The following is a 14,078-nucleotide window of genomic DNA, read 5'->3' as shown; positions in this document are numbered from 1 at the left end:
ATTGTAGACCCCCCCCAAGACCTGCTCTAATGTTACATTCACACAATCAAACTTTGGTGCAAATGTTCTGCTGCAGATTTCCCTACCCAATGAAGTTAATGGGTAGCAAAATATGCAGGTGTGAACTTACCCTAAGGTTGGATTTCCAGCAAGCAGTTTTTGAGCCAAAGCCAAAAGTGAATTAATAATGAATTGGAAATATAAAAGGAAGGACTGATACTTCTTCCCACTGGATTCACTTCCGGCTTTGCCATTGCAGTTTTTGAGCCAGTTAATAAAATTACTGCCAAGTGGAAATCCAGCCTAAGACTAAAATACTGCAGAGAATATTACATTACTCTGAGCAAATCATGTGTTCAGTCATTTCTATTCATACAAGCAAGGGAGCCTGCTATGTACTATGGAGACACATCTACACACCCTGACTGCATCGTTCTACCTCTCCTACATCCAGAATGTCTTCATTTTCCAGTATTTATTGGCATACAAGTGAGGCACACAGTTGCATATTAGTTAAAAAAAAAATAGGTTTGTTTTAGGATCTAGCAAATGTGGACTTGAAGGGTAGTATATATTCAGCTATGTAAATACTGTAAATCATGCTAGCTCTACTGTCAGGCAGCAAGAGTACTTATTGCTGGTAGTTTTCTAGCACCTATCTAGTAAAATGCCATTAAATCTTTATGGTTTTTTTCTTGAAAAAAAAATTAAAATTGCCTTCCCCATGCCTGGAGACAGAGAACATAAAAAAAAGAAAGTGAATGTTTGAATACTATTATACATTAGACACTCCTGTGGTAGCCATGCAGATCATGGTAAATAATTTATGTTTCTTAGTACAGTGCAGGGCAGATAAGCTAATCATTGGAATGGATTTCTGTGACCATTACTAAATGTATTAAAGAGGACCAGTCACAACATGTCCTTCACTAGAGTTCCTATAACAATTCTGCAACTTTTCATTTTTGCATTGTGTCCTTGCCTGCTATTTCTACAAGAAATTGTTGACTAAATTGACAACTGGGTGTTACCAGATGGAAGTGAGGTAATGCACAGTCCAACGCCATCCAGTCAGTGACAACTTAATATTTTTGCCAACTAAATTTTACCATTCTTTTTGTAAATGTGTTGATACAACCCTAGAAGGAGCAGAAAAAAGGCACAATGCAAAGTTATATTAAAAAAAAAAAAGTTGCTCCATTACTGGTACTTGTTTTAGTAAATATGTATTTTGTATTCTCCATTAGACATATTAGAAAGGGAAGCTGACAGGTCTCCTTTAGGAATCTGAGAATAATATGTCCCCAGCTTAGCAAACATGACCTAGTATAGACTGACTTTACAGTCCCAGTCACTCAATACATTTATATGACCCACATAGTGCAGTTGAGATGCATTTAGTTTTATCTGATATTCTATTGTTGTCTCTTCCTTGTTAGTATAAAGTTTCTCTTTTTCCTTTTGGACATATAGTGAATGCAGTTATTGACTTACATTCCAAGAACTAATGATTTCCATATTCCTTAGCTTATGATGGATGTATTGTACTAAGAAAACTTGTTAAATTCTGCATATTTCACTGTATATGAATCCTCTATATTAAGGACTTGTTTGTAGTGCTGAAAAGCATCATTTTTTTAAATATATAGCAGCTACAGCAGTGAATCTGTACCCTAGATCAGATGTCGTCTTAGTATCCTAGTGTTTTGTGGTTTGAGTCTTTAGCTCAAAAGGAGATGTCTAAAATGTTTCCAGATTACCTAGAAAAAAAACAAAAACAAAAAACAATTACACACAATAGAAAAAGAGCCAAATACAGTTTAAAAAAATAAAATAAATAAATAAATAAATGAATAAACCCCCTCGGAGTTAGCAGAATTTCTGCAAAAATGTCCATAAAGTAAACTGGTTACATTCAACATGTCCTCAGATCCACCAGTGCTCCAGAAATAGGCACTTCTAAGAAGTTACACAGACAATGGTCTCAGACTTCCTGATCAAGGTACCAAGTGGTGTATTGAAAGTGTCCCTTAACCCCTTAACGACGCAGGACATTTACGTCTCGAGCATAACCGTGGGCATCGGAGCGATGCCGGCATCATGCGCGGCAGGTCCCGGCTGTGCATCGCAGCCAGGGACCCGCCGGTAATGCCGGACACCCGCGATCCCGCGGATGTCCGCCATTAACCCCTCAGATGCCGTGATCAATACCGATCACGGCATCTGCAGGATGATCAGATCGCACGCAGCGCTGTCGAGGCGATCCGATCATCCTGCACGGCAGACGGAGGTCCCCTCACCTGCCTCCCGGGAGTCTTCTGCTCTGATCTGCCTTCCCGCAGACCAGAGCAGAAGATCACCGATAACCCTGATCAGTGCTGTCCTATACATAGCACTGAACAGGATTAGCAATCGAGTGATTGCTTTAAATAGTCCCCTATGGGGACTATTAAAGTGTAAAAAAAAATAAGTAAAAGTAAAAAAAAAATTGAAAAACCCCCTCCCCCAATAAAAACGTAAATTGTCCCATTTTCCCTATTTTACCCCCAAAAAGTGTAAAAAAATTATTTTATATACATATTTGGTATCGCCGCGTGCGTAAATATCCGAACTATTAAAATAAAATGTAAATGATCCCGTACGGTGAACAGCGTGAACGTAAAAAAAAAAATCCAAAATAGCTGCTTTTTTATAACATTTTATTCCCTAAAAAATGTAATAAAAGTTTTGTATAAGCAAATATGGTATTAATAAAAATGAGCCCTCATACCACTGCTTATACGGAAAAATGAAAAAGTTATAGGTCTTCAAAATAGGGGGATTTTAAATGTACTAATTTGGTTAAAAAGTTTGCGATTTTTTTTAAGCGCAACAGTAATAGAAAAGTATATTATCATGGGTATCATTTTAATCGTATTGACCCAGAGAATAAAAAACACATCATTTCTACCGTAAATTGTACGGCGTGAAAACAAAACCTTACAAAATTTGCAAAATTGCGGTTTTCTTTTTAATTTCCCCACACAAATAGTATTTTTTTGGTTGCGCCATGCATTTTATGATCAAGTGAGTGATGGCATTACAACGGACAACTGGTCGCGCAAAAAACAAGCCCTCATACTAGTCCGTGGATGAAAATATAAAAGAGTTATGATTTTTTGAAGGGGAGGAGGAAAAAATGAAAACGTAAAAATAAAATTGTCTGAGTCCTTAAGGTCCAAATGGGCTGAGTCCTTAAGGGGTTAATAGCCAATTGAGTGCTAGAAGGTAAAGTAAAAATGTAGCTTGCCCACATGTTAAAGCAGCGTGGAGAGTGCCTTCAACCCAATCCATGCAAACTACGAAATATAAAGTTTCTATAAGAGTTTATGTAGGGGAACGATTTGATGTATTCATTTTTGCAGTACTGTTTATCAAGCTATTGCAGAGATCACATGTAAGAATTTTTTCGTGCCTTTGTCACATATGTAGGTTTTAGTATCCACCCAGCCAAACAGTCCCCACTGTGCTCGTGAAATCATAAACTTGTCTACAAAAAGGCTAAATAAAAGCACATGACAAACAGTGTAAACTGTTTGGGTGGCACCAGAGCAGAGACAAGAGTCCGTGGAATAAATGCCTGTTTTATGACCTATGAGGTGAGGTATGTTCATTCTATGAAGGATCATAAGAATCATTTCCATATATTTTGCAGAAGGGAGGGTTTTTTGCAAGTGTTTTAGGATATTGAGAAAGTCTTACATCTAAAGTGGGCAATTCAGAGCTAAACAGAGAGGTCCCTTGTAGTCAGAGTAAAATGGAAGTTAGGGGACAAATCGCTGGTTATGAGGTCTTTATACGCTAGGTTGTAAACCGTAGTAAGACAGGGGGTCAGTATTGGAGAGAGAAGTTCATAAAATTCAGTGGTCAGATTTTTTTTAAGCAGATGAAGATGCAATGGCTTGCTGCACCTCAACCTTTGATGTCTTGTTCCGAGAACTTCCTAAAAATATTTTCATATATTGCTGGGGCAAAGAAAATGAGAGAGGAGGGAAAAAAAAAGGCATACTCCCTTTACATCGCTCCCTTGGGGCTCCTCCTGTGACATCTTCTGGTCCCCCGCTGGTTGCTCTGGCTGCTACTTCCAAGACGGACTTACTGACCGAGGCAGTCCACTACTGTCAGTGATTGGATGAGCCAGCATTTAACGCAGCTTCAAGTCTGTCTCCAAAGTAGCAGCTTCAAGGACCAATAGATATCACAGGGGGAGCACTCAGGGAGTAAGGAGGAGTACAATTTTTTTTTCTTTCCCCCATTAATATATAAAAAAATGTATTTTATCTGGCAGAACTATTTTACTATGTCTGTGATAGTTTGAAAGATGCAAGTAGATTTCAGCTCACCCCAACAATGGGGCACGGACCAGATGTGTACTACGTCTCTTAGAATATGCACAAAAGAAGTCCAGCGCCAGACTCTGGAACGAGATTTATAACAAAAAATGATTACAGAACTCTGACCAAAGCAAACAATGATACATGTTTCCCATATAACCAAACTATCACAAAATAAGTGATATCCAGTGCCAGACTCGGAAACAAGACTTTTATTAGAAAGCCACGGAAGACATAACAGTGACGCGTTTCAGCCTCACAAGAAGGCCTTAGTCACAGTGTATGACTAAGGCCTTCCTAGGAGGCCGAAACGCGTCACCTTACCTGAGTCGCTGTTATGTCTTCCGTGGCTTTCTAATAAAAGTCTTGTTTCCGAGTCTGGCACTGGATATCACTTATTTTGTGATAATAGTTTGGTTATATGGGAAACATTTATCATTGTTTGCTTTGGTAAGAGTTCTGTAATCATTTTTTTTTGCTTTAGTTTTGCTTATGTGCTACATATTTATCATACTATCAAAGGGGTGGATACATTTGGAGCACAAAGCTATACAAAAGATTTCACAGCTGAGACCATAAATTTGTGGTCACTGCAAAGTGAAAACTGAAATTTGCTTAGGTAAGTGTTTGTAACATTTTGCTTACTCACAAAAGTTGCACAAAAAAGGGCTTAGGCGCACGTGCGACTTTTTGTGCACCCGAAGAAAAAAATACCTTGATTAATGTCCCCCATAATGTTTGTCTGTAATTGTGAGTTAAGGCACTTTTCCAACCCTTACACTTGTTCTAAGAATGGTAAAATTTCAGTGAACGATAGCATCTATCCATTCACCCAATAAGTAGTGAGAAAACGAATCCATAGATGCATTTATTCACCAATATTTACCCAAAATTGTATACCATTACCACATCTGGTATATAAAAATAATACATAATGTTTGATTACATCTCGTTATCGTTGCTATAGTATCCACAATCTGTTAAAACCACTGTGATAAATATTGCTTAATTCCTCACTGTTGGTCGCCCTACTTTAGGAGTCATAATCGAAAACAGTGGTGGTTGTGGGCCTTATTTTATTTTGTAACCTTTTATTTACCAAATATATACTGGTCGTCTGAGTACTAAAAGGATCATAAAGGTTTGCCATTTCATGTTATACATGTCTTTACTGACAGAACACCTTGGACAGACACCATGCTATTACCATAGGTTCTGTGGCAAATAATACCCTCTACTAACCACTCTACTTTCTAAGCAGTCAAGCCCGTGATAGTGAGCATGTCTGCTCAGAATACACCCAAATAAATTATGTTACAGAGGAAAAAGTTGCAAACGAAAATTGGTAAAATTCATAGTTCATGGTTATTGTACAGTTTCATTAATATTTATAAAAAAAATAAAAAATAATCGTAATTGACATAAATGTTACCTTCCACCATTGTCGCCAGCAGCAAAATGAAGGTCTTCTGCACTTATATTGTTGTCATCTGGAAAAGGACTTTGATCTACATAAGGAAAAATAGTAACCTTTAACAAAATAGCACAAGTAAAGTACTATAAATAAATTATATCATCTTTGGGAATTCATATTGAATATTATGTGTTGCAAACATTCAGATGTGATGGTTTATTGGTTATCCATATTAAGCTTCATTTATGACTAAATAATTTGAAATGGGTTCCAGACCCTAAAAAAAAAATAAAACACACTCTAGGTAGCACAGAAGAAAACAGGAAAAAAACTAAACAAAAACAGGGGTGACCAGGGTCCCCCACAAATTACTGATACTAAAAAGCAATACTGTGTCCTTTTGGCGGACTTGACAGTAAGACAAATGTGGTGTAAATAAGCTCATAGATAGACAGGGCTAGTCCTCATGATTTCATTCATACCTTTATATAATTTCAACAGTCCTCTAACCTGCATAAAGTGCCCAGCTGTGTTTTTTTTAGCATGTAAGCGCCATGGCACTGCCCCTCCTGGCCTGTTTGCATCTGACTGAGGGCCACCATGCTGTCTTATTTACACTTCTCACTAAAGTGCTGTCAAACAATAGTGGCAGCATATGCAGTGTTTTGTAGTTCTCTCCTGGCATCCACTTAAATGGGCACTGTCATGAAAACAAAAAATTGATATGTTGTAGTACTTAAGTACTACAACATATCTCTAATATAGTTTAATTAAAAAAAGTGATTTTAAAACAGTTTAAAATCACTTTTAAATTCGGCCACTAGGGGTCGCCCTCCTAGTGGCCGAATGCATTCTGCAGTGACGTCACTACAGAATTTCGACTCATTTCAGCTGGGCAAATGAGTCGAAATTCATTCACTGCGCGCTGGCTTCCTGTCTGTCAATCAAACAGGCAGGAAGCCAGCGCAGTAAAGTCCAGGAGCAGCCGCCCTGGCCGCAGCAGGCACGTAGCCTGTACCTCAGCCCAGTTGGAGTCTGCACTCTCTCTGCAGACTCCGGTAACTGAATTGGATTCCCCGGCACGTCCTGCATCTGGATTCCCCGTTTCTCCGCAGCTCGCCGCGCAGTGCAGAGTTCGTGGTCCCGGCTTCTTCTATCCATCTGAGCGACCGGAGGTGAGGGGAGGGGGGTGGGGGCGGGAGGTTGGTATGAAGGGGTGCCTCCAGTTGTTTCCCCACTACAATTGCCAGCATGCCCTGTAAGCCAATAGATGTCAGGGCATGCTGGGAGTTGTAGTTGTGAAACAGCTGGAGGCACCCTGTTAGAACTAAGGGCGGAAGTCCCCCCAGCAGGCATCAGTGACGTGGTGCCTGCTGGGGAAGTCTGCCTGGTAGTGAGTACACTACCAGGCAGACAAAATGGCATTTATTAGTCAATAAATATAAAAATAAAGGCAGGGAGGGGGTTAGGGATAGAAGGGCAATAGGCAGGGACAGAAAAAAAAAAAAGAGGGTTGGTGGGAGCTACCCTTTAAGCGGTTTTAAGCTTTACAGTTGCACAAGTGCAGAACTGCTTTCAGGCTGCTTGGAGAAAACTGTGCTTGCATGAAGAGGTGTTAACCACGAGGCTGCTTTTCCACTGCCACTGTAATTTGTGAACCAAAGCCAAGCCAGAAGTGGATCCAGCAGGAATGAGAAGTATAAGTCCTTCCTTTATATTTCCATTTGAATTCACTTCTTTAGCTCAAGAACTGCAACTGGAGTTGGTGGATGCAGGCAGTACCCTCCTCTACTCACAGGACAACCTGAGAATGGAAAATAGATCAATGGGGGGGGGGGGCACCCTACTGGACTCTCCAAGGAAAGCTGACCTTGGGGTGTACAGATTTATAGAAAGTAACCAATAAAATAAGAAAGGTGAAAATACTTTGGCACTGCCGCTACTCTTAGATACAATACACACTACCAGAACCTCTATTTCCAAAACAGACCAGATGGTGCTGCACATTCCTTAGGGAAAGTATCCATATCCACATGTATAGTCAATAAATGGAACACTCACCATAGGCAGACAGTCTTGAAAGCAATCTTTGTTTGTCTGAAGCTCAGTGTAGAATAAAAACTAACGGCAGGTTCGTGTAGAGCAATGACACAGGTAAGGCAGGGAATTGTTCACTGGGGCAACACATTTTTACGCTATTCGGTGCCTTCTAAAGGAGGGAGCACTGTAAGGCATGAAACATTTGTTGCCCCAGTGAACGCCTATGTCACGGCTCCCCTATTCAAACCTCCCCTGTTTGTCTGAAGCTCTGTGTATAATAAAGACAAACATTGCTTTTAAGACCAACTGCCTATGGTGAGTGCTCCATTTATTGACTATACTGTATATATGTCGATTTATAGAAAGGTCTATCATAACTTCTGTCAGAAGAAAAGGATAGCAACTGTTTAATCAGCTGACTTAAAAACCTAAAAAATCATGTCCAACATGGAGAGGCAGTAATTATATGTAATAAATTGGTAGTCATTTAGATAGGTAGTTACTAGGCAACCTTAAGTAGAAAGCATGTTTAAAAACACAATGTTCTAAACTAATGGCTCATAAGAAAATCTTAGGTTAGCATATCCTAATATGAAGTATTTGTAGCCAAGACTCCTTTATCACTGATTATTACGTGCAAGTTCAATTTTTCATTACATTGTTAATTTTAAGTCTTTGTTACACAAACACATCTGCTTCTTCTCCCAGAAAACACAGATAAAGCCAAAGAGTAATTTAATAAGATAAAGCCAAGTCAATGATAATCTGGTTTCTGATGTTCTACATAAGCATTGGTAGAATGACATTGTTATGGAAACCAAATTTCTAAAACTGCATGAAGGAGAGAACGTAATACAAAGACCTGTACAAAAACAGCTGCAACTTTGTTTTTCATTTTAAGACCCGAGGCAAGTGCTCTCTATCACCCAAAGTGCAAGAAAAAGTGCAAACGTGTCACTAAAAAACATGCACAAAGGATGCGGTCTATCGCTAAGCCCTTCTCAAACAGGAGAGAGGCCCCCCCAACAAACCTACCCTTCACCTCCGGGCCAAAAGGCACCTGCAAAGATCCAGGTTCGATGCCCCTTTCCGAAGCTACTAAGGGGCCGAAAATGCTCCTGGCTTCAACCTAGACGTTAACCAAGGTATCAGCCAAGGAGCCGTATACTGATGGCATCTTGACCGAAGCCAAGTTGCCCAGTGGTGCAGGGAGGTGAGGAACCTAATGGCCACACACACCTCCCCTAGACCGCCAGGAGGGACACCCAGAAGGGCTACCGCATCCTGCCAATCCTGTGTACAAAGAAAAACACAAAACATGGCACAGTGACATACAAAAATAAATAAATAAGTGAATGAAGTGCAGATATACTGCCTGGTCATCCGGCCGGATCTATAAAAATGTGCCCGATCCTAGACAGAAGGCCGGGATATCAAGGGTGAGTGCCAAAGGTGAAGAGTAATGGTGCAGTGCTTTCACTCAGAGAGTTTCGGCACCTCAGGGTCACCACTCCCAGAGGCATAGAAGTACCTCGGTTCTACAACCCTCTACTTCATGGCGAGACCCGTAGGAAACAGGTCACATCAGGACAGCAGTCGAGCTGATTCCTCAGAACCAGCTCCGGAACGCCCTGGTACACCTGCTCCCTCCATGCAGCATCCATCCTACATCAATGACCAAAGACTAAACCACTGATAAGAACAGATACTACACTTGATCTTAGCCAAAAGGCCGAGAATTAGTTCGTAATTGTGGAAATGTGACACTTCCACAATTTTTTCTTTAAGAGCCGAGGCAAGTGCTCTCTATCACCCAAAGTGCAAGAAAAAGTGCAAACTTGACTAAAAAAAACAAAGGATACCAAGGGTGAGTGCCAAAAGGTGAAGAGTAATGGTGCAGTGCTTTCACTCAGTGAGTTTCGGCACCTCAGGGTCACCACTACTGAGTCACAGAAGTACCTCGGCTCTACACCCCTCTACCTCATGGTGAGACCCAGAGGAAACAGGTTACATCAGGGCATCCGTCGAGCTGATTCCTCAGAACCAGCCCCGGAACGCCCCGGTACACCTGCCCCCTCCATGCAGCACCCATTCCCACCAACCCCGCACCAGTAGAACAGATACTACACTTGATCTTAGCCAAAAGGCCGAGAAGCAACATTTCCACAATTACGGTTATTTAAAGAGCTTTATTGTCCGTTCAGTCATTACAAGTCATACAATAAATTACAATCACAAAAAGCATGACAGTACAATACACAGCAAAGGTTCCCTAAGCTATACATCGTACATCATGCTACTCTAACACTCCGCTCAATCCTGTAATAGAAAAGCACAAGAGATCGAACAACAAAACAATACAATCTGTGATCGGGGTAGGGGTGTGGGCGACTATGTGGGGGTGGGGAGGGGGCGGATCACAGGGCCAAACTGCTGGGCTATATCTTCAAGGAGACATGGGAGAAGGAGAGGGGTCTTCACTCCTCTTCCTCCTCATCAACGGCCGGGCTGTCCAAGATGGAATAGTCTCTAAGCAGGCTCTTGATGAACCTGCGGCAGTCCCGGACGGACATGTTCTCCCTGTTGATCACGAGGCGGTTCCTGGCAAGACGCACTGCGTACTTAAAACAGTTCATAAGGCGCCAGGCCTCCTGGATGGCGGATGGCCTCCACGTCGTGGATCCCAGGGAACAGACCGTAAAGCACAGAGTGTTACGATAGGCAGTTCCTGGTTACAGAGTCTCTGAGTTCATGTTCCAGGGCATCCAACCGACCCTGTGCAAAGGTTTTTTTTTGAAAGAGCTTTATTGTCCGTTCAGTCATTACAAGTCATACAATAAATTACAATCACAAAAAGCATGACAGTACAATACACAGCAAAGGTTCCCTAAGCTATACATCGTACATCATGCTACTCTAACACTCCGCTCAATCCTGTAATAGAAAAGCACAAGAGATCGAACAACAAAACAATACAATCTGTGATCGGGGTAGGGGTGTGGGCGACTATGTGGGGGTGGGGAGGGGGCGGATCACAGGGCCAAACTGCTGGGCTATATCTTCAAGGAGACATGGGAGAAGGAGAGGGGTCTTCACTCCTCTTCCTCCTCATCAACGGCCGGGCTGTCCAAGATGGAATAGTCTCTAAGCAGGCTCTTGATGAACCTGCGGCAGTCCCGGACGGACATGTTCTCCCTGTTGATCACGAGGCTGTTCCTGGCAAGCCACACTGCGTCCTTAAAACCGTTCATAAGGGGCCAGGCCCCCTGGATGGCCTCCACGTCGTGGGTCCCAGGGAACAGACCGTAAGGGTTCCAGGTACGATGTCCCCTTTCGTCGAAGCTACTCAGGGACCGAAAGTGTTCCCGGCAGACAACTAGGCCTTAACCAGGTTGTCACTAAGGAACCAGTAAATGCGGTTTGGCATCCTGGCAAAACATGATGCCACGGGGTATAGCAGGGAGGTGAGAAACCTAATGGCCACACACCTCCCCTAGACCGGCAGGAGGGACACCCAGAAGGGCTACCGCACTCTACCAAATCCTAGTGGACAAAAGAACACAAAAAGTGGACACAGTGACAAAAAAATAAATAAATAAATAAGTGGATGTGCACAGTGTGTAATACATGCTTTCATTCAAGTGGGGTTGCAAATCCCAAGTTAATTTCGGCACCCTGGGGTCACCATTCTGTAATTTATTGTATGACTTGTATGGCTTAGATCTAATCGGGACCCGCAAAAGGGACAATGCCAAAACATGTGCAAAGATGTTTCCTCCACCTAGGGGCACGGGGGGCAGTACCGGGTTCTGCACAGGTCGCGGGCATGCATGAACGACCTGAGGGAGAGACCTCCTTTAATGGCCATCCACGACAAGTCCTTGTGTCCATTGTTAAGCCGCTTTGAGGCCACCTTAGTCCAAACTGTCTCTGCCGTGACTGCAGGGAGCCCCGGAACAATCTCCAACAAGTCTTTAGCTCGGATGAGCTTGTAGATAGTCTTTGGCTTCCACATGTCAGGCTTCATCCCCTGTAGCTGGTGTTCCCTCACAAACCGGACTACATCCCCATAGAAACAGGGAGTGTTCCAGTTGTAAGGGATGGAGCTGTCCCACTTGTCCCAGCCCAGCTGTCTCCAGAGGGGCATGAGAAACACGCCAGACATGGATCTGCCCGCTGAGCCAGTTTTTCAACAAACGTTTGCTGACACATGCAAAGGAGGCCCTCAGAAGAGTGGGGATATAGGATAGTCCCATCCCCCCCCCTTGCTCGGCTCCTTGTACATCACAGTCCTCTTGACTCTGTCCATTTTGCCCCAGATGAAGCGAAACACCGTCCGGGTGATGGCCTTGGGAGGCCAGGCCTGTGCGGTGTATTGGAGCAATGGTGCCCGTGCTTCCACTACTGCCAAAACACGTGCAAAGAGGTTTTCTCCACATAGGGGCACCGAGGGCAGTACCGGGTTCTGCACAGGTCGCGGGCATGCATGAACGACCTGAGAGAGAGTCCTCCCTTAATGGCCATCCATGACAAGTCCTTATGTCCATTGTAAGCTGCTTTGAGGCCACATTAGTCCAGACAGTCTCTGCCATGGCTGTGGGGAGCCCCAGAACCAGCTCCAACAAGTCCTTCGCTCGGTTGAGCTTGTAGATAGTCTTTGGTTTCCAAAGGTCCTTCCCGAACCAGACTCACAAAATTTGGATGAAGTCTGGTTTAACAGTAAAGGGGAAGAGAGCGGAAGAAGCCAAGTGCCACTCCCCGAAGAGCCTAGCTTCCGACTTCCCGCAGTTGACTTTTGCCCCCGAAGCTCTGCCGAAGTCCTCGCAGGTCTGGACGAGTACAGTTACCGAACGCTGGTCAGCGCAAATACTGTCACGTCCTCCATGTAGAACGAGCACTTGTCCTCGTAGCGATCTGGTCCTGGTGCGGTGGTCCCTCTTATAATGGTTCCCGTACTTCCGTTATTGAAAGAGCTTTATTGTTCGTGCAGTCATTACGAGTCATACAATAAATTACAATCACACAAAGCATGACAGTACGATACACAGCAAAGGTTCCCCAAGCTATACATGGCACGGCATATGCTACTCTAACACTTTGCTCAATCCTGTAAGAGAAAAGCACAAGAAATCGAAAAACCCACTCAGTGATTTTCTAAGAGCCGAGGAACGTGCTCTCGAATCACCCAAAGTGCAAGAAAAAGTGGAAACGTGTTACACTAAAAAAAAAAAAAAAACGTGCACAAAGGATGCGGTCTATCGCAAGCCCTTCTCCGATAGGAGAGAGGCCCCCCAACAAACCTTACCGTTTGCCTCCAGACCAAACGGTACCTGCAAGGTTCCAGGTTCAATGTCCCTTTTCGTCGAAGCTACTAAGGGACTACAAATGCTCCCGGCATCCCCCTTAGCGTTAGCCAAGGTATCTGCCCGCAGAGTCGATAACAGTCGGTACCCTGCCAAAGCAGGAGTACCCGGGGCATTTGCAGGGAGGTGCGGAACCTAATGGCCACACACACCTACCCTAGACCGCCAGAAGTAGGGCTGGGCGGTATGACCAAATATGTGTATCACGGTATATATTTTTTTTAATAACTTACGGCGGTTCCACGGTATATAACAGTATTTTCTCACCCCCCCCCCCCCCAATCATGTGACCCGCGCGTGGTGTTCGGCTCCCTCCCCAAAATCATGTGACCCGCCAGCACTGTTCTGCTCCCACCAACTAATGATCAGCCCAGCGGGGTACTACTCACATATGTCAAGCACTGCCCTCCTCCTCCTCTTTGTTGGGGGCTGCTGGCGATGGAACTCACTGTACGCCAGTGGTCTCCAACCTGCGGACCTCCAGTTGTTGCAAAACTACAACTCCCAGCCAATGGCTGTCCGGGCATGCTGGGAGTTGTAGTTTTGCAACAGCTGGAGGTCCGCAGGTTGGAGACCACTGCTGTACGCTGTATACCTATGCCCGGGCTGCAAAAGATACAGAAAATAAACTTTTATCTCACCCACCTCGGCCGCACGCTGGGGACTGGAACGTGGACAGCCGTCAGCCTATCACCGGCCGGAGCGATGCCCCGCCCCCGGCCAGTGATAGGCTGAGCCCACTGTCATGTAAGAAGCCGGCTGTCCCACGTTCCAGGGCCGAGGTAGGCAAGTTAAAAGTTTATTTTCTTTATCTTTTGCAGCACGGGCATAGGAATACAGCGTACAGCAGTGGTCTCAAACCTGCGGACCTCCAGCTGTTGCAAAACT

The 14,078-nt window shown here is 43.7% G+C and overlaps 1 protein-coding gene and 2 pseudogenes across 4 annotated transcripts in view; all 3 read right to left on the bottom strand.

Moving 5' to 3' along the window:
* Positions 1-711: 711 nt before the first annotated feature.
* The window catches only part of TRIM37 (tripartite motif containing 37), a 212,303-nt gene continuing 198,936 nt past the window's right edge, over positions 712-14,078 (bottom strand). For all 4 annotated transcript variants that reach the window (XM_056556846.1, XM_056556847.1, XM_056556848.1 and 1 more), the window contains 2 exons: positions 5,806-5,881; positions 712-1,760 (listed from right to left, as the gene is read on the bottom strand). In XM_056556846.1, the coding sequence (XP_056412821.1) occupies positions 1,757-1,760; positions 5,806-5,881 (80 nt within the window). In that variant the 3' untranslated portion in view covers positions 712-1,756. The remainder of the gene's footprint in view (positions 1,761-5,805; positions 5,882-14,078) is intronic.
* LOC130359900 (U2 spliceosomal RNA) lies at positions 9,359-9,571 on the bottom strand (annotated as a pseudogene).
* Positions 9,829-9,986, bottom strand: LOC130359973 (U2 spliceosomal RNA; annotated as a pseudogene).

Source organism: Hyla sarda, chromosome 2 (genome assembly GCF_029499605.1).
Source record: "Hyla sarda isolate aHylSar1 chromosome 2, aHylSar1.hap1, whole genome shotgun sequence".
Lineage (NCBI taxonomy): Eukaryota > Metazoa > Chordata > Amphibia > Anura > Hylidae > Hyla > Hyla sarda.
This window is presented reverse-complemented; position numbering and strand designations above follow the sequence as displayed.